Here is a 20,779-nt window from a genome sequence, read left to right as displayed (position 1 = left end):
AAGGGCAAGGGGCCTTACTGGTGTTGAATTTCAAAGCTTTTCATTCTCATATGTGGGGCACATACTCCCAGAAAACATAAGCAGCCTGAGATGCAAGCAATCAGTAGCCAGTGTTTTGTGTATTTCCTGCCTCTCTTCCATATACACTCAGCTCGTAACACTGCAGTGTTATCCTCACCTTCTTGTGATAATGAACATACTAATTTAAAAAACCCTCCAGTTAGTTTTCTCATGCTCACACAAAAGGAGGCAAGGAAACCCTCTCAATTAGACCACGGATTCAAGGAAGAACAGCAATAAACTACGAGGAACTTTAGTTTTCTGAGAGTGGTTTGATTCACTGAGATGTAAAACAGGAGAAGGTGCTGGACCTTATAATTAACCAAGAGCACAGAGCTCTCTCCTCTCGGCACAGTGCACACAAATATTCAGAGGTCACTAAGTGGAGATTTGTTTCCAGTGAGAAGAGTTTTGCAGTTGTCCCCTACAGGAAACTGGGGTGAAGCTTGGAATGAGGGTTTGCTGCTAAAACTCTATATAAGTAATTAGTGGAGTGATGAGAACAAACTCAAGGAGAAAAGGCAGGAAGATTTTGGGATTAGGATGGCAGATTCCCTTCCAAGGGGCCAAACAAAAGTTAAGGGCTGCCAGTTGTCAGTAAACATCTCTGAACGTCTGTGGTTGTTGATACTAGAGGAATACCAAAGCTTGCCACAATCATTTCATCAGCAGACAGTGATGGATGTAAATGTGGAAGATTTGACTGTTTTGGTCCTGACAGTTTCACCTGCCTAGGAATTCACACCACAAGGTACAGCCTGCTACCTTTCCAGAATGACTGTCAACAAGGTGGTGGGACAGGAAAGAAATGGAGAGAAATGTCCTGCTGGTAGGTTTCACAGCTGCTTATAAGCCAGAAAAGTGATCTGCAAGTCCAGCAACCCCAACTTCATTTCCCATCTCACTTGTGTTTCTACATCTTGTCTTATTTTAGCCTTCCTCTGTCCACCCCACCCATAATTTTTCCTGCTGTCCACTTACTCTCTTGCAACTACCTATCACCCCTACTCACGCCCCCGTTTGCAACTGGTATCTCAGCTGCCCCTTTCCACTAAAATGTTCTCCAAAGACTCTGCTTGGTTCACTCCCTGTCTTACTCTTTCCTCTGTCATGCTCATCACCTGTTGCCCAACCTCTATCCCAAATTACTACTGTCCTTTGTCACCTTGGCCCTTTCTCCCTGGCTCCTGCCAGCCCTCCCATGCTTTTGTCCATTTCACTAGTCTTTTTTTACCCATTTCCTGTGTCTGGCCTTCCCTCCTCAGGCTCTACAGTTCTCTTGAGTCATATCATATTTTCCTTTATTGGTTTATATTGCAGTCAGGTAGTTTCTCCATTTCTCCTTCCTCCTCCTGCTTGCATGCCAGCAGAGGGAGTGGTGTGCACAGCTCCGAGAGTGTCGCTGCTTTCAGCCTGGCGCCTGCTACCGCAGGTACACAGATGCATTGCACCATCAGCAGAGATGGAAGAGCATTAATATCCAGTGATGTGATATCTTGCAGTAAATTCAGTTAATCTCTTAGTGCTAGCTAAACAAAGGATAACTGTAAAAATGTCATCTCATGACAATTCATCTCTCAATTATACTTCTCTTTTGCTTTCACCCTTTATCCTATGCCTTTATTTTTTGGTGGGGGATAAAATTTAAGCGAACTCTTTTGCTCAGAGAAATGCAAAAAATGCAACCCCTCTCCTCTCTGTAATTTGCAATACAAGGAAAAGAAAATCTATAAATACCTTTGGCATGTTACCAGGTAATCCTATACATGAAATACTTCTTAATCTACAAAAGCAATCAACTCTTACTTATAAGAAAGTGGCTTGACAGGGTTATCTGATTGTTAACTTCCCTTCTATATAGATCTATAGAAGTATGCTTAACTTGGGCATGAAACTGAACTGAGGGAGTAAAAGGGGTGAGGTGGGGCTTAGCATAATCGGCATACATCCGTCAGTACTGAGATGCTTTGGCTTTTATGGTGCAAGATTCTCCTCCTGCCTTTCCCCCACATATTGGCCTTCAGGGCAGAAATATTAGGAAACTTAAGACATAAACCAGACAAGAGCTAATAAATAATACTAAATAGTTCTAGCTATAATAGTTTAGGCAATAAACTTGCTATCAGCAACAAATCTATTTCCTTTTAAGATCTGAAGTACATTGTCGTTTCTTTTCCCTTTCTCATGCAAAATGCAATTCATATTAGAAGCTTTCTCCTCAATACAGACTTGTTTAACACTCCTCGAGCTTTTATGGTTTTTTTTAAAAGCAGAATTCAGAATGATAGCAGGTACACAGCTTATCTGGCACATCTCTGGTTTCTTTCCAAACTTTGTTTTCCTTTTTTTTTCTTTTTTCCAAACATTCCTAATTGAATGTTTGGATTAATTTCCTTAAAAAAAGGACCCAAACAGTCACGCCACTCAACCTGATATAGGGTTATGTACCAGAGGTCTCACAAGACCTTTTGTACTTGTCACTGATGAGACCATATCTCAAGTACTGTGTTTAGTCTAATCTGGGTTAGAAGCCAAAAATGAAGATAGACAGGCAAGTACACACCCCACACCAAACACCAAACTTCAATTCTGGAGGGTGGTCACTCAAAACTATGCAAAACAGCCATTCTAGCTGGGCACACAGTGCCCCACAACACTTTTACCATGGCATTACGCAGAGAGGTTCATGGGCATCAACACTAACCACTGCTGCACACAGTTTCAGTCAACATGGACAAAGACACCAGCATTTTCAGCTTCAGAACTTAAAACCAAGAGAGCAAGAATGGAAGTGTTAAAGAGAACCCCTTCTCTCCAGGACTGTGGAGCCCAAGCCCAGGAGGACATTTCTGCAGAGTGCAGTACTGGAGAAGATGTGGTCCAAAACCTCTTGTGCAGTTATACAAGCACCACAAGGAAGAGACATGATGACAGACAGAGGTGGAACTAGGTGAGGCTGGCAATGTTATTAAGAGTTTTAGAGGCATGGACAGACAGAAGCTCAGAGGGGTTTTGGAGATGAGTGAGCACTATAGCTGCACTGATGTATTATTAACCCCTGCTAAGGAGCCCTGTGGAAAGGCATAATAAAGGTATGCATGAGTTCCCTGGGCTGGGTAGACACATCCTCAGAATGAAGAAAATCTGACCTGAAGATACATCAAAATAAAAAGCATTTAGAGCAAGAATTAAAACTCGAGCTAAGATCACCTTCTTGTTGGCAACACATGCTCTCAGCATTACTGCAATGACTTTACCACACTTCCTTACATTACAACCATAAGTGTTAGTCAAAGTGAAAATAAAACATTATTCTTACCTGATTTTGTCCCATGCCATGGCATGGGTAGAGTATGACCCTCTGTCCAGTTACTTGGTGTTCATTTGTAGGGTTATAATCAAAACAGAAGTTTTCCATTCCTCTATTCTTCAGCTAATCAAAACAAAAGAATATTTTAAAATATTAGTCTAAAGTAAGGAAGGTATTCTGTAGTCACTCTACACCCCTCCTGCTGGGCTCTGAGATCCATCCCAAAGCTGGTGCACATTAACTGGAATAGATCAAAGGGATGGAATGGTAAAATCTCTCAGACTAATGTGAAATAAAACTGTCTGGACCGTCTTGACTTTGAGCATTGAAGCAGCCAGACACGATGGCTTCCCCTAGGAATGACACTGTGTTCCAATGTATTTGCAAAGGAAATAGGTAGAAACTATGAAAAACTATGTTGAAACCCAACAAGCCAGCAACTCATGCAGAACAAAAGAGTCTGCCATGCCTTCTTCCCCCAGGATCTATTTGTTCAATTTTCTTATGAAAAGATGACTACACACTTTTCTCAGTTTGTCAAATGTTAGGAGGATTTGTTCTCTAAAGGACACCAGTACCCTCTTGAGGCAGAACAAGAAAGATTTTAGAATCAGAAATCATGAAAGTAGGCAAAAATATATCTTTGGAAAGAGACACTAGGTATGGTATTAAATGCTCTTTACTCATGTTGCTGATCTCTGACAGAAGAGGTGCATAACTTTTAGATTAAATTTTAAAATATTAAGTCAGCTAACTTTAAAAACAGCAGGCTAGTTAACAAGGATTTGCATTTAAGTATTCAGGAGGCAAAACTAATTAAAAATACACAATGACATAACAACCACTGATTCCTGGTATTAGCCATGTAACCAAATTTGAAATTACACAGAGCAGAATAGGTTCTGTAAACAAGAAGCTGAATGCCCCTGTTACTGAGTGTAATTATATCACAGAGAAAAGGAACAAGCAGAGTAAATCTCAGAAGAGTTAGTTCAGCAAGGTGTAATTTCACTGCTCTTCCCTAGTCATGATAATCGTATCCTGAGTTCTTAATGTGGAAAATGACCATACACATAGGGATTGCAGGAGGCTAAAACCAAACAAAAAAGACAAACTACAGGGCCTAAACCCACCACAGAGCAAACCACACAAGTTGGAAAATTAAATACTTGTGTTCTATCTATGTTTGCTTTGCCAACTTCTACTTTGAGTGCTACCCAGCATCTTCTTTCCACTGCTTTGTGCTCACTCCCACATTAGACCACTGCAACCCTCCTTGAACAGTCAAAAGAAAACATTTTGTTTACCTTCCTAATAGGAGGCAAGAATTACACTTAGAAAAACAGGAAAGAGAAGCGTCTTAAGACTATTTTTAACACTGCCATGGAACTACATAAACCAAACAATAAGCTTCTCATGTTTCTACATTCTACATCAGGAGACATCAACTCAAAAGTCATAACCACATAAAATGGTAATTTTATCTCTACAATTGTTGTCAGCAGCTGTCTTCAGGAACAGAGGGTCTCCCATTAGCATGTTTAATAATGTATGACTCTGCTTGTCTGTCTACTGGCTACAAGGGCAGCAAAGCCCTTATCCATGATGCCCCTTCCAGGCAATCCAATGCCTTCACTGCTGCTCTTTGCCATCAGCCCCTGGCATGTGCTCAAGTGTGAGCTCTCATTTGGGGCCTGAAATTTCAAATAATCTATTTGAAAATGCCGTGCACCACCAGAACTACAGTAACTCTCCTATGCACGTTACTCAATGCCTAAACACATAGAACAAAAGCTGTGTAAAAGCTTACTAAACTTAAGCTTCATTTCAGATGGTTTGAACATGAGGCTGTACTCCAGGGTGTTACCATGTATGTTCTCTCCTTTTTCTCTTTCATGCATAAACGCTTGTGATACGTGCTGACATCCTCCTACACATACATGATCTATATTTTGACCTGGCTCTTCTGTTTTGTCAGACATTGGTAGATATACCCACACTACATCAGGAAGTCCAATTCGTATTTAAGATCTAATTAGTAGGAATAGTATATTCAAAGCTTTTAAATTACCTGATCTGAAATGACACAGAAAGATTTGAAAATCTGGCTGCAGCATCATTTATAAAAAAAAACCACAACAAAAACCACAAACCTACTCTCTGTTCTAAGGCAGAAACAAAGTATGAGAGAAATTGCAAAATATTTCTCTCTTGTTAAATGAGAATATACAGTTTAAGTTTCTTTTACGTGCAACAGCTCTATCAAAACAGTGATCATCCACTCATTTTTGAAGCTATGTTTATTCCCACATCCACCATAAACAAGTCATGCAATAAGAACAAAATTTTCTCTGTGACTTACCTTAGTTGTTTTGCAGAGTGCTGCATTAGAGAAACAGAAGCAAGAAAAAATGTTGATCACCTTGCCGTTGAAACACATCGTTCAGATCTACAACATTCTACCCATGCAGGACTATTGGCTGTGTCTTTCTACAACATGTGTCTCCTATTGAAACATTGCTGGTGTTACTCTACATGCCATGTAGTTACCACTGTTTGGAGGCTGAGACAGGTAATAAACAGCAACTGCTGAGATATTCACCTTAGACCTTATCCTGTACTGCTTGGAGAAATTTAAATCTGTTGTTTCCTAACATCTGGACTCTTGCATATAACTACACAATACAGATGTCATTCTATGAATAATTCTTAGTTTGGGCTTGCATTTTTTTAAGACAACGTCCATTGTAAACAAACCATCAACAACAGATTTTTGACATTAAACCTTCATTACATTAGTTGATAAATACGGCCAGTGGAGCGCTGCCAACCTTTCTCTATATCCACAAAACAGATCAGAATCCTCTTTATTCTGCCAGTGGTGCTGATCTATTAGTAATATGGACAGATGATACTGTGGGACACACTAAGATATGAATTTGCAGCAAGCCAAACAGCTTCACTAGTACTGATCAAACATAAGCTTTTACCTCAAAGGTAATCCAAGGAGTCACAGGGAATGATTCTACCGAGTGAATGCTATTGTCATATCACCTGTTAACTTCTTAAGGCCAATGCTGAAAAGGCACTGATGACTAAAATCCCCTGAAAGAACCACACACTGCTGTTGGATTCCCTGGCTCACCCCAGCAAGTCCAGATCTCCCTGGCAGGCTCAAAAACATATAAGTGTGTGGTTCAAACAATGGTATGTTCACTTGAGATTACTATCAAACACTTGAATTCCTTTTAGAAAGCCTCTCCCAAGCTTTCAGAGGCTGTACAGCCAACCAAGTGGTGCATGTTTTCCTGTGATGGGCATAAGATCTCCACATCTAGTCACTCCTAATCTTGGCTACCATTTCAATCTCAAGTGGCAGCTCTACAAATTGGATTATAATGCAGTTTTAGAGGTATATCCTAGAGAAGGGACCCCGGTACCTCTGAGAACTTGGAACAACAGACATGCAATAATATCTTTGATTATGTAATTTAAACCACATAGCTCTCTTCTTCTACAAGCCTGACCATATATACCATGTGTTCTTTAGATTATTTAAATAATGTTCTCCTTCATGATGCAGCAACAAAAAATTCTTCATAGTTTTAAAGGCACAGTTTAAAATCTTCCTTCCGATTTTTTTAAGGTTATATCTAGCCTAAATTAAAAGAAAATTATGACTGAGCACTTGGAAATGAAGATGAGATGGTCATGGAGGAAAACGGGGAAAGAAGCTGTCAAAAGAAAAATTCAAGTTTTTGATTTCCCAGCTGATTCAGTCAGTGACAGATGCCTTTACAGATAGATGGCAGAAAGAGCAACTGGATGGAAAGTCACAACAGACATCTATCAGCTTAGTTGCTTCACATTCAGCGGAAGAAATATCAGCTAGAAACTGAGAAGAGCAAAGAAAAACTTATGGTGTCAGAACGTAGTATGGTCTCACTGCCAAGTGATCAAACGTACAGAAAATTAGAGCAAAATCCTGATTTTTGTGTCACCTCTCTTTTTAAAAATAATCTTGATGCCAAGTTCAAAGCCAAATTCACTGACTGACCATACTCTTTAGCCTCAGATATGCACCTCAATTCCAACAATACCTAATATATACCTTAGAGGAGAGAAGAGCCCTGACTATTCCCTTGTTTTGCAGCCATGCCTTTCCACGGTCACCAATAACATGAAAAGATCACAGAGCTGCCCAGTTCCTCTGTCTTCATCCAGATGCACAATGCAGCAGTGTCACCAGACTGACTAATACTGAACACACCAGCTGGCTCAAAGTTCTTCCTACAGATGCCCACACCATCCCTTCCCAGGGTAGTTAGGATTTGTAAGCTGACCTAGTCTGCTCTGTCTAGGTGGGCAATCTGTGCAGAGCTGGGGCTCAACTCTTGTTACAATTTCACACCTACCAAAGCACGGCTATCCACTCTGCCAGTAAGTACATGCTGAAGGATGGCCAAACCAGATGCTCTGCCAGATAAAGATACATCAGTGCTCTAAAAGGTATTATCAGCCTTTCCAGAAGTGCTGACATCTTCTTACTTTAACCCATTGAATGCCTACCAGCTTCACTCCTTCCTGCCCCCACAAAGAAATTATTCAAGTCAATCATGTCCTACAAAGTTTCAAAGCTGCTTGAAGCCCAAGAAGAAGCAAGAAAATATTTATCTCATTTCTAGGTCTCAGGCAGTTTGCAGGAAAGCAATCATATCTCAGGCAAAAAGGTTCATAATTCAGTATGTTTAAGTAAAATTTTAGGCAGCTAACCTTTTAGACAATTAAGGGTAGTATGGATATTTTTATCTATGTATCAGGAAAAGTAGCACAAGAGTCTGCTTGTCAGTCCACAGCACTGAATGCTGCTCAATAATTCTTGACTCTGAATAACACATGGGTGACATATGGGTAATGTTAGAAATATTTTCAACTTCAGTTCAAAAGTAAAAAGATTTTTAAGGGAGGTAAAAATCCCCATACTCTCTTTGAACAATTAAATAACCTCACACTAAGTTGAGCTGTTACCAAAGCTGACACTTTTAAACACAGTGTTTTTGTGGACCATAAAAGCACTGCACAGCTAAGGTGGGAGTAAAGAACACCATCAGTGATTCATTGAAGCTAGCAGATGGGACTCAATATCCACAAATCAGCTGAATCAGTAGGTGTCATTTCTGCACTCTCAGTTTCTCAGAGTACAACTGTATTTCAATCACATTTTAAATTCTTCCTCCTCCCAAAAAGTGGTGTATTCTAATTATGCTCACGACTAGGTGACAGCATTTATGAATTGTTTTTAGAGAAATATATAGAGCACACCTAAATTACACTCTAGATACCTCAAGCAGCTCTGAACAAGAGTTATTATTTCTAGGTACTGTCAACCCCTTACCTGAGAATGACAATTAAATCATAAAAGAAACTGCACAAATCCCTTCTCTTCCCCAGGAGGCTGAAGCACTATCACTGGCACCAGTCTAACCCTTTCTTTTGGAGGGGGAAGGATGGGGGTGGAGGGAAGAATAAAATTCCTGAAATGCTCCTGGAAGGTAAGTCTTACAATATCTTACTGCTTCAACAGTCTCAGACCTTGTCAGTGGAAATTCAACACAAAAGAGCAAAAACAGAACCAATGTTGTACCAGGGTTTGTTCAAGGTACTGGATAATGGTGGATAATACCTTCCACGCCAGTGATCACACAGATACCACCTCTCCTGCAAGCTCCAAGACAAATGGAGGAGGGTGGCAACTCTCCCAGAGGCTCCTAAGGGCTTTTCTGACAGCTGGTGCACTCCCTGTGGGAACTCCCACAGCTCCCCAGGGGAAATACAGTTCCCCAGGGGAAACCACAGCATTTCCCCACTAGGATCTTTTTCATTCAATAAGTTACAAAGCTGTTAGAGCAGACTGTGGAGAGACTTGGTTCCTGAATGTTTTGTATGTCCACAGAGATCAGATTTTTTTTTTTCCATTCCTGAAGGAGATTCAGCAGAGGTTGAGTAACTGAAGGGCAGATGGCAGCAAGACAAGGGCTGGATGTGATGCAGCAGTGTGGGAATGCAGTTTAGCTGGATCTGCAGAGTGATCGAGTTACCAGCAAAAGTACTTTTAAGTCAATGTGGCATTGGTAATCAGGAAGGTATTGAATACATCTTTGCCTGGTGGAAAGGTGCAGTTTTGTGTTCCTAACATGCAGCAGGTATCTGGTGATTTTTCAGAGGAAACAGGTATTTGCTGCAACATCTCTGCCTTCATCCCTTCCAAATGAGATTGCAGTAATGGAGTTATGGATATACATAGAGCTATAGTTTATTTGTAAGCTGCAAGAAGCATACAGAGCTGTCAACTCTTAAAAAGAGAAGAGGATTCTGATATTGAACCCATTGCCTGTGAACCCTTGCTGGTCTAAAGCGACCTCCAGATTAAAAATTAATATGTTGGTTTTGATATACAGAATCCCCTATGATCTGGAAGCACTTAGCACCAGCTCTTCTTCCCATCAGCAGAGCATCATAGTTTTCATCAGACAAAATGTACAAACACGTGTTAAAGAACACTCTTTTCCTTTTCAATTCAACAACTAAATTAGAACACTTTACTGTTCTCTTTTTTTGTTATGCAACGTTTCAAGAAATAAAAACCTCATCCTTTGCTGCCTTTAACAGTCCCAAGATGTCACTTAAAAGGAGTAATTCCTGGCAACCTTACCTGTTCTCCTACTCTGTCACAGAACTCCTTCATAAACAGCATTCCCTTAAATAAAGATTCTGATAGAAACCACATTTTAAAGTCTACCAATTTTAACTGAATTCTACCAAAATCCCAAACTAATTTTGGCACAAAAACACCTTCACACTGACTTAGTAGGAGAGCTCAGAGAACTGCAAGTAGGCCCCCTTCTCAGCAGCCACGTACCATTCCAAAGAAACCTGGTCTGTCCTCGGGTACGTGAAGTTCTGGATATACGTTCTCCAAGAACCATTTGAAGTCCTTACATTTCAGCTTCTCTCGTAGAAGTCTCCTTTCTGTCACATCTCCATATGGCTCCTGAAAAAAAATTAAAAAAAAAAAAAAAGAAAAAAAAAGAAGAAGAAAAAAAAGATTTAAAAAAAAGATTAAAAAACCCGATCCAGAACAGATGCTCTTTTAAATTATCTGTATACATTATTAGGAACCGTATGCTACAGTGATGAGTAGGATTTCTAGCCAGGAAAAATCACCATGTTTGGGTGCCGGATTTGATTTCATTATCCTTACATTTGTTAAATGTTGACAAAAAAGAATTGGAACTGTGCAAGTAAAACTTTAAAATATTCTAGAAGACAGTTTGTCTGAGAAAACTCCCTGAATCTGGAAGTGAGGAAGCCCTTGAATACAGATTGCTGGAGACTGAGAAGGCATATTGGAAAATAAAACTTCCTTTAGATAGATAATTGAAAATCTCAAAAGCAGAGAATGAATCTTGAGGATTTTAAATTATACCACCATCCATTTGCAAATTACCTGTACAGTTTTACACTTAAGTGGTGAAATTCGTAAAATCTGCTAATGCATCCTTTGAACTTCATCCTTTTGAGGGGTGGGGAGTATGAAATCTTAAACCTCCAGAGAAAAGCTTTCACTGCAGACTTTTCCCTGTCTATGGATTGGAGCAGAGTTCACATCTTTTTATGTCTGTCTTCAAAAGCCTCTCTTTGTATTGACTAGGGACTTCAGATAGTCAGGTATGCGATAGCGTTTGCAGCCCCCAGATTTTTATAGGTCACTTGACGCACTCTTACATCAAACCACAAATGTATTTGCATTTCTCAAAGCTGTGGAAATACCACTGAAAACACAAAGCAGTTGTAAAGCAGAGGCAGAGATGCCTGCTTGAATAAACAAACAGCATGATGTATTAGCTCCAAGGTCTGAACGTTAATCTTGAAGTGAAACTTCACGGAACCAATTTTTGCAGCATCAATCATTTTCCTGTTATGCTACAGAACTGAATATTTGGGTTTGATGAAGTAAAAAGGTCTGAACTCAACTGCTGCAACAAGTGGTGCACAGAGTATTATGGAAACCAAAGTTTAGCAGCAGCTGTTTTGATACGGGGAAAAAAAACCTGCTTGAGTTTCAGCTTGAATCCACTGTGTTACAGTAAGACAATACACGAAACTTCCCATACTGTCACAGAAATATCCTTTAAAGTTAAAGCTCTGTCATTACACACATGTAATGTAAGATGCCCAGCACTTCACAAGAAAAATTGTCAGTGTTTATTGCTCTTTTTGTGTATGACAAGCTGAAATCAGCCTGGCGTTGCCTATGGGTGAATCCCATATTTCTCTCCAACTCAGACTCTGATAATAAAACCTAAATGGCTTTTATGATGTTAGTGTAAACCAATTATTACAAATGTGTGGACTATAATAATCTAATTACCCAATTTAATCCAAAGAAACACAAGATGAAAGCTAACCAAATTCATCTTCTCCAGCATCCTCCAGCATATCTTTTAAAAGCCTTATGTTTTCAACAACAGTTTTCCCCTGGTGTGTCTATTGGGGTTGGCCATTCAGATGAGCTGGGGACTCCCTGTGCCCCACACTAGTCCCTCAGCTCTGATCCAGTGCAGAAGGAGACAGGTGCCCAGCAGCCCACCCCAGACACAGAACCAGAAAGGCAGCGTTTCGAAAACTTTCCATGCAGAGAGATCATTCTGGAGAGATCAGGCCCTTCCAGAAACAACAGCAGACAATGATTTCTTTGGGGCCTGAATTTCGGACCTTGTGCCAGAAGTTCATTTAATTCCTTTCTAGACACTGTGAGGACATTGCAGTGTTACTGTCCTCCAGCCTTCAGGCCCCTCATCATAAATACATCCAAGTTATGAATTTGCACACTGCTTTACTGTTCTGACATACTCAATTTTCACAGTAATAATCACCCTTAAAAATTCTGCAACAAATGATCTTGTATCTTCATTTCAAGGCAAATAAAAATACTAACTTAAAAGAACATCCAAAACCAACAGAACTGATACTTGAAACATTTTATTAGGAACATTTTCATCTGAGCTCCCATGACTGATTTTAATTAATCTTTTTAATATTGATTTTGGTTTTGTTTTCTTTTTCTTTTTTTTTTAACTAAACATGGTGCAGCAGTAAAACAAACAGAAAAATCTATTTTATTTTATATCAGTCCAAAGTTTTACAATTATCACAAGACGGGTAATTTTCCTAAATATTGTTACCATGCTGTACTACTGTCCACTGAAACTTGTTGATTTGCATTCATTAATTGTGTGTCTATAATTCTTTTTGAGAGAATCCTGTATCAGGCATTTCCCAGAAGTGCACAATTCTCCTTGCTTTGATCACCTCACTTCACGTTATTCTTTCATTTATTAATTCATTCATTTAATATCGACACAGATTGGGCCACTTTGTACTCTTACAGAATTTCTAATTTTTTCCAAGCAATTAAAAATCATACACTTATTCTATGCCTGGGAAGGAGTTTCAGAAGAAATAAGAAATAAACATAAAAATCACTTCATGTTAAATATTAGCTTAATCAATAGTTAGTAGGTTGAAAACAAATGCTACTGAAATTGCAGGAACAATGGAGTTGAACTCACCAGGCGAGCGTGTGGGTTTCGGTGGTAATAAAGCTGTTTATATTCATCCATCCACACTTCAGCTGCACGCACACTGTTTGCCAAAGCTTTGGACCGTGAGTACGGAGCTTGTTTGGGGAAAACGTGACCTACATGGGAGCAAGGATGGATCTCAAGACTTCCTCCACACTGCCATATCTGAGCAAAGAATGACATTGTGTGTATCATTAATTTGAGTCTTTGCAAGCTCAAGGATATAGTAACAATAAGCCTGTGTGAGAATAACACCATCTCAAGAATACACCATACTACAAGTAACACAAACAATAATTTTGTGTCTCATTTGATGACTAAACTGGAAAAAATTACATCCTTGTTGCTCTTAGTAATTAGCTCTGAGTTCACAAGGATGTAACCACATCTCTGGTTTTATCTGGAGAGCAATTTCCTTTCTTAATTTTATTTTCTTATGATAAGATGTGGTCTACAATATAAGTTATGCAGACATTGTTAAAAAAGAAGAAAAATAAAAAATAAAGAGAAAAGAGGAGAGAAAAGAGGAGAGAAAAGAGGAGAGAAAAGAGGAGAGAAAAGAGGAGAGAAAAGAGGAGAGAAAAGAGGAGAGAAAAGAGGAGAGAAAAGAGGAGAGAAAAGAGGAGAGAAAAGAGGAGAGAAAAGAGGAGAGAAAAGAGGAGAGAAAAGAGGAGAGAAAAGAGGAGAGAAAAGAGGAGAGAAAAGAGGAGAGAAAAGAGGAGAGAAAAGAGGAGAGAAAAGAGGAGAGAAAAGAGGAGAGAAAAGAGGAGAGAAAAGAGAAGCATGTTTCTTTTTCAAATTAACCATGTAAATAGCTATCTCGGAAAGAAACCAATAGCTGATAACTAATTCTTACCAGAAATCTATACATCTATATATCATCTACATATTCTACTGGAAACCTGACTTGACAAAACAGGTATGCTTGTTATATCACTGAAGAACAGTCAGTCCTGCTCCCATTTGTAAATTTACCAATCCAGAAGGGAGGCATAGGTGCCTGGTGATAAAATAACACTAATCTTTTCCCTTGGAAAGGTAGGAATGGCACCCAGAAACAACACATGAAAAGAAAAAGCAAAATACTTCTACTAACTTATGGTGGTCCAACCGACAACAATGAAACAACCTCCCCCATCTAAACCAATATTCCTGCTTGATGCCAAGGAAGTACTTGCACCTGAACGTGGAATTGGCAGAACCCTGCCAACCACCACTCTGCCCTTGTGCTCTGAAGGTCTGGTTTGAGGAGAGGTAGATATCCTCCGGCCTCTCTGGCTCCCCAGGTCGGGAAATGAACAGCCCATAAGATAAAATCCAGAAACAACCACCAAGTGGATCCATTAGCCTCAGCACTCCGTGCACATTCTTGTAATTACACCCTTCTCCTCTGAAAACCAAGGACTTTTGGCAGTTCATCTACACAGCCACTTTCCCATCACCCGTTCTAACCTCAAGTCTGATTACCTGAAAGGAAAGCACAGCTGGGTATTTCCTATTTAATATTGTTTGTGACCACAACATGGCAGACAGCCTGTTTCTGGAGAGTGCGTGAAACAAGGTTTCTGAAATTTAGTCAGATGGGAGAAAGATGGGACATGTTGCTGTACTTGAACTAATTTGAGGCTGTCACCAATGGCTCTGATAGACTTTCCATAAAAGATTTAGACTTCTGCTCATGTATTCAACCATGCATAAGTGGCAGCTCATCATTCCTTTGTAAATGGAAGACAAAGGAAATTAGCTGAGATAGGTTTAAGGGGTAGAGGTTTGCTCCCTGACAACCTTCTTGTATACGACATACATTTTTAATTACATGTTATTCAAATGAACACAGCAGGAGTGAAAGCTATGAGGCAGCAAATAAAAAGCTCTGTTGCTAACAGTGTCAAAAGATCAGTGATGGCATTTTTCCCACTTCTCTCTCCGGGACTTTTAAGGATCTAAAAAGATGAAGGCTTTCAGCTCACACAAGATAGGACTTGGTTTTAGACTGTTAACTTTAAGGGTTTTTTTAAAGTTACTTAGAATTTCTCTCAAATTTCTAAATTTGAAAATCAATGAGTGTCATCTCCATTGATTTGGTTTTGGATAGCAACATCAGACTTTATGCATGGCACAATTCTGTGTTTAATTACGAAAGTGTAAGCACTCTAATACATATGTTTAACTTTAAACCACAGAGTTTCCTTAAAGACATAGGTTATTCAACTATAGGGAGTACTGGATAATTGTTACTTCCTGGATTTAAAATTTTCATTTCTTGTTTTTCATGTGAGGTTTCTCTCTTCTTTTTGCTGCTTTTCAGGGAAGCAGTATATTTGCCATTTGAACAAAGATGATTAAAGGAATTATACAAGAAATCTAGAATTCTGTACTGATCTTCTAAATAATTTGCATATTTTCTTAGGTAAGTTACACTACTGCCATTTTGAAAGCTGCTGTGAAACCAACTATCCACTTTCACTTTACGACCTCCTTTTTTAAGATTTGTTTCAAAACAATATTTTTCATAATTATTATTTCTCTGTTCAAGATTACTTTCTTAAAGCTACAATCTACCATTCAGGATTTGTCAGCAAATAGTAAGAACCGTAAGTATATTAGTTTAACAATTTCCAACGTTATATTCCACATAAGAATTTTTAATTGATCCTAAGATCAATCTACTTTTAAATAAGATATTAGGAACAGATAACAAAGACTGCTGAAATAAAAAATGTAGCTAAGAAAGAAGCACATGCTTCAGCTCTTCCATGATAAAGTCTGATTTCAAAGGGATGAAACAAACTGACCATACCTCTGTTAAATTGATGAAAAAAAGAATTCCATAACAGCTGAATTTTTAGTAATTAAAGCTCTCTAAAAAATAACTGTAGGCTGCTAAGCAATGCTCATTAAATTCTATGTATTCCATAAAAACAGTACAAAAATCATCTTCTCTTCCTATTACAAAAGAAAATTAAATATATTTCAGCTAAAAAAAAATCTCAAAATGTTTATTTGCTTTCATTTGAATGGAAAACATTATGACCTCTATATAAAATCAGGTACAAATGAACAGCCATAAAATAAAGCAAGGAATTTAACAGAGAAACTAACGTTGATTACTAAGTGTTAAATAAGTGGCTCTGCAGAAGATTCTCCATAAAACTAGTTCAACCTTCTGTAACAGAAAAGCACATTAGGTTTCATGTATATTTTGCAAGCTCACTCACATACATGCAGATCTGTTTCTTTACTAGGGCTGGCTAATTCACAGCTCTCATTACAAAAGCACACATTTTTCCTTCAATAAGAAAACAGGGTGACATTCCTTTTTTTACTTTCACTTTCATATTGATGCATGCTATTGGCATATTTTCTTTTGTTTTCAGAGACAGATGGTGGCATTATGAAAACCTACAGAAAATGTTCAGATCTCGCCTTGGGATCACCATCCCTGCCAGGTCTCTAGACAATTGACCTAGTGCTGGGTCATTGAATGCTAAGGAATAAAAGCTCTACCAGCTCATGCTAACATTTTAAGACTATCTGGAAGAAATAAAAAACATAAAAAGGATGCCACATCCTAAAAAAGGGCAAAATGTGGAAAACTTTATGTTTCTGCTGCTCTCTCTGCTACAATTTTTCTTGATGACTTGTGGCTGAGCCCCCACTGTGGTGCTTATGCACAATCTGCTGGAAGCTGGCTCAGTGGAGAGGCACCCCAGACACATGGACCCATCCTGGGTGTTCTCAACACAAGGCAGAGCTCCAGATCCAGACAAAAAGAAGCAATACAAAAATACTGCAAAAGAGAAGACCCCGAGTGTTCTGAGGCATATCATCCAGGCTTATGGGCAATAACATTTCTGAAAAGAAAGGCCTTTTTGCACATGGTGGGCTGAAGGACAGACCACAGGGATATTAAGCCTTAGTCCAGAAACAAACTTACATTGCAGTGCCGCTTGCAGGACCAAGAGCAGAGAGGGGAGGGAAGCTGTAACCAGGTCCCCTTTGCTCTGAGGACAAGAGGAGAAGATGAAAGAGCATGTTTTGAATCCCTCAGAAAGAGGAGTTTCAATGCCCATTATGCCTATGAAGTGAAATTTTATCCAGCCAAATAGCATTAAGCAATCCCAAATCAAGGTACATTGACTCGATTCTGCATTCAGCACGTAGCCTCCATCTCTCTTAGTCATCATGCTTTTAGCAAAAGTTTTGTCCTTGTTGCACCTCTCAAAACCACAGAGAATTTCTTCAGTTCAGAATAATCGAAGTGCAAGAAAGAAGAGGCTTGAGGACAAGTCTTTTCATGTCACTGGGAGAGAGTGGTGTTTCCAGAGGCGAGAACAACAATAAATTAATTTACAGTGGTTTTGAGTAGCTCTGCTCCTAATTTTCAGGTCTGACAGGTCTAGAAAACAAAAGGACAACAACATTAACAATGATTTATCCCTTTCAACCTCTTGGAACACTGTGGGCAGCCAAAAGAACACAGTTAAACAACATCGTAGCACTCTGCTCTCTTCCACAAAAATCCTCACCACACAGGGCACAAGTACAAGGGCTCCAACTCAAACAGAGCAAAGCATGTTGTGTACAAATGCCCAGATGCTACTGGCAATCTGCACTAGGAAAATTGCCATGGCCAGGCATATTTGTTGGCCATTGCACAGTCTGTCCTGTTAAATCATTTGTCGCCCAGGAGTGCTTGATCCACCTGCACCCACGTGCTGGCTTAGCCCCTGCAGGGCATGGCAGCGTGCTTGTGCGCTGCCTCCTGGGGATTCTGCTGCTCCCTTTGTGCCTCTCCTGTGTGCTGGGCTGCCTCTGATGCTTCCTCTGTCCCATGAAGAGACCACAGTCCTGCGAGCTGAAGGAGTAAAGGCACTGCTCATACATGCTGCTGCACCCCACCCAGGAGTCCTGGCTCAGGAGAACCAGTGACATAAAAAACGAGACTGGCTGCCAGAGCTGCATAGAGGTCAATGACAATGAAAGGCTGAGTCTAAAGCAGCAGCTGGTACTGGGGCACTCTGCATCAAAGGGAAGGCGTCAGGCTGTCTGCAAGCCTTGGTCTCCCCAAAAGCAAGCACAAAGAGAAGAAAGCCAAGAACTGCATGCCAAGTGTGCCATATTAGAGGTTTTCTACAAGGAGTTGCAGCTCTGGATACACAGGAACCAAAGACTTCTGTTTCAGAGGGTCACTGGGCTGATGGAGGTGGGTCAGCTGCTTTGCACTTCAGGTGGAGGCCTGCTGAACTAGACCAAGACTACTAAGTAGGTTGTGTTTGGGCTTACATGCCAGAAACTTTTCCCTAAGTGGAAAAGGAGGTGGTCATGAACTCAGATCAAACAGCATTTCCAGTTGAGAAATCTCCCTCCAGAGAGAAACCATATCAACTCTAGGCACGTGCTTGTTATCATTCCTAATAATTTTTGTTCCTTATTTTTATACCCTCTTTTGTACGATTTCTGCACTGCAGGCAGCAGGAGACCAGAACAACAGCTAGAAAGACTCCATGCTTCTCTAGTTAACACACAGACATCAAGAGAGACAGTCTGCTGATGCCTCCTTTCTAAAGAAAGTAGTTTTGTAGCATTAAAATGCTATTTATCCCTGAAATCATTGTCACCTGGTAAAAAAACCAAAAACCCTCCTGTACCACAATTCAATAACTCACAGAAATGCAAACATGACCATCAAATATAACAGATGATGGGCAGAACAGACACAGAAAATCCAGGAGAACAGGTTGTGAACTCCCTGAAAGCCAAAAGTGGCCCTACAGCTTCCCTCTTACATCACCATTGGATTGCTTCAATGACCTAAGTGTGATATGAGGCAAACCACAGGCAGCCAGTGCTCAGTGGGAATCAGCCACAGCACTGGTAACAGCTGAGCTGAGGAGGAACAACACTGCTTTGATAACCAGTCTGGACTGTCCTGTGTCTCCTCTCTTTTCTGGCTGTAAATCCTTTTCCTTACAGCTATCTGCCTCACACCTGAGCATTTGGTCCAGCTTCCTGTGCAGTACAGCTCTACAGTTACTGGAGATCTTCCCTCCCACCTTTTATAACCTTTATACAAACTTATTCTCAGGTGAAACAGAATAAAGCCTTAAAATTAGTACAGGGGCTGCCTTCTCCTGCCCCACTGGGAACTGCTCACTCTATCAAGCACAGCAAGAACTCTGAGTCACATCAAAGAACTAAAAATCTTCTTCCCAATGACCTCCTTCAAGCTGCGGGATGTAAACTTCACCCACTAGTATCACACCCCTTTTTACATTTTATACTAGAGCTCAAGACAAAGACATGTTTTTAAAAATTGCTTTAAAATGGCTGTTTTTAAGAAAAACACAGCTATCCTCAAGTGCAAGAACAAGATTCATATAAACACCTTCCAAAATACTCCCTTCTTAACACTTGCTTACGTTACAGCTACCTCATTAAGTAAAAGGGCATGAAGAAAGAAATAAGAACTTGTTGTATTCTGAGGAAAAGAAACTTTCAATTAAACCACCTACCCTAAATGAGAACTCAAGGTTTTCTCCTCCCCAGACTTCCATTCCTGTGTCATAGGAACCAAGATAATCAAAATACTTTTTGCTCACAGAAAATAATCCACCTGCCATGGTTGGAGACCTATAAAAGAGGACAGTAACTCTGAATTGAATAAAAAGAAAAAATATTAAACCAATGCAACAGATAAAAAAATACAATATATTCTTATTTTCTATTTTCTCAGTCTTTTCTGGATACAAAGTAACAGTGAGAAATCCATCAATTATTATAAGGCCATTTGAATTTAATTCTCTAATAAAAAACTGTATCTGAAAAAAGCACCAGAATGTAAAAATATTGTGTTAAAACGATTTTTTCCTATTGCAGTGTCTTTGTGTGTAAATGAAGAGCCTTTTCACATAACAGAACATTAGCTCCCTTGCGGCAGAGCTGTATAGTTGGCTCTGAAATTCTAAGTGCTGTATCCTTATCTATTTCACTTGGGTAATAATTAAAGAAATATTTCTGCTTTAGTAATTAAAAACAACATCCTTGATCCCACTAATATCAATTGAAAAAACCTCTCAGATATCAATTATTAAGTAAATATAGCTCCTAAAGAGATTTGTTTTCTAAGAAAATCTACCGTCTGTATGTTCTTAAATTTTTTACTAAGTTTGGGGGAGAAAAAAAAAATAAAGTGAAATCAGGAGTCATAACTAATTCCTCATTGAAGGCCACAAGGCCCAGGGTGACAGTGCACTTAAGGGATGTACTTTCAGAAGGGCAGAGTGTGCACACATGCATAAATTTGTATTTGTTCAATATTGTTCCTAATTGTTTACAGTCTTAGGGTGACTCTCTTTAAAGTGTCAAGCATATAATGCTGATTAGAACTAAGTTCAGCTGACATTTCATGAATTTTACTAAATTGCTGTTGAGGTAAATATAAACAAATGTGAGATACAGTGATCAATTACTCTTAATCTGTCAAAACTAATTTTACCAGCTATCTTTTTGAAGCAGCACTGTCTCACACTGTCATATGTTGTTTCAAAGAATGGAATGAGATGAGACAAGACAGAAGGAAAAATAACAAACTCCATAACCAGCCAAGTCCTTCTGTTTCCCTCCAGATCTCGTCTTTCCAAACCCAGCTGCTGGTGACACCACTCCTAGCACTGCTGCTTTCTCCAGACACTTGTTGAGCTCACAGTCCTCAGGCTACCATGAAACTTTATCCCTCATCATTTTCTTCTTGGCATGTCAAAGA

The 20,779-nt window shown here is 39.5% G+C and overlaps 1 protein-coding gene across 2 annotated transcripts in view; it reads right to left on the bottom strand.

Moving 5' to 3' along the window:
• Nucleotides 1–20,779, bottom strand: part of GALNT12 (polypeptide N-acetylgalactosaminyltransferase 12) — a 47,597-nt gene that overhangs the window by 7,082 nt on the left and 19,736 nt on the right. For both annotated transcript variants that reach the window (XM_069004227.1, XM_069004228.1), the window contains 4 exons: nucleotides 19,530–19,647; nucleotides 13,003–13,179; nucleotides 10,290–10,421; nucleotides 3,380–3,493 (listed from right to left, as the gene is read on the bottom strand). In XM_069004227.1, coding sequence (XP_068860328.1) covers nucleotides 3,380–3,493; nucleotides 10,290–10,421; nucleotides 13,003–13,179; nucleotides 19,530–19,647 — 541 coding nt within the window. The remainder of the gene's footprint in view (nucleotides 1–3,379; nucleotides 3,494–10,289; nucleotides 10,422–13,002; nucleotides 13,180–19,529; nucleotides 19,648–20,779) is intronic.

This window comes from Aphelocoma coerulescens, chromosome 2 (assembly GCF_041296385.1).
Source record: "Aphelocoma coerulescens isolate FSJ_1873_10779 chromosome 2, UR_Acoe_1.0, whole genome shotgun sequence".
NCBI classification, from domain to species: Eukaryota; Metazoa; Chordata; class Aves; order Passeriformes; family Corvidae; genus Aphelocoma; species Aphelocoma coerulescens.
This window is presented reverse-complemented; position numbering and strand designations above follow the sequence as displayed.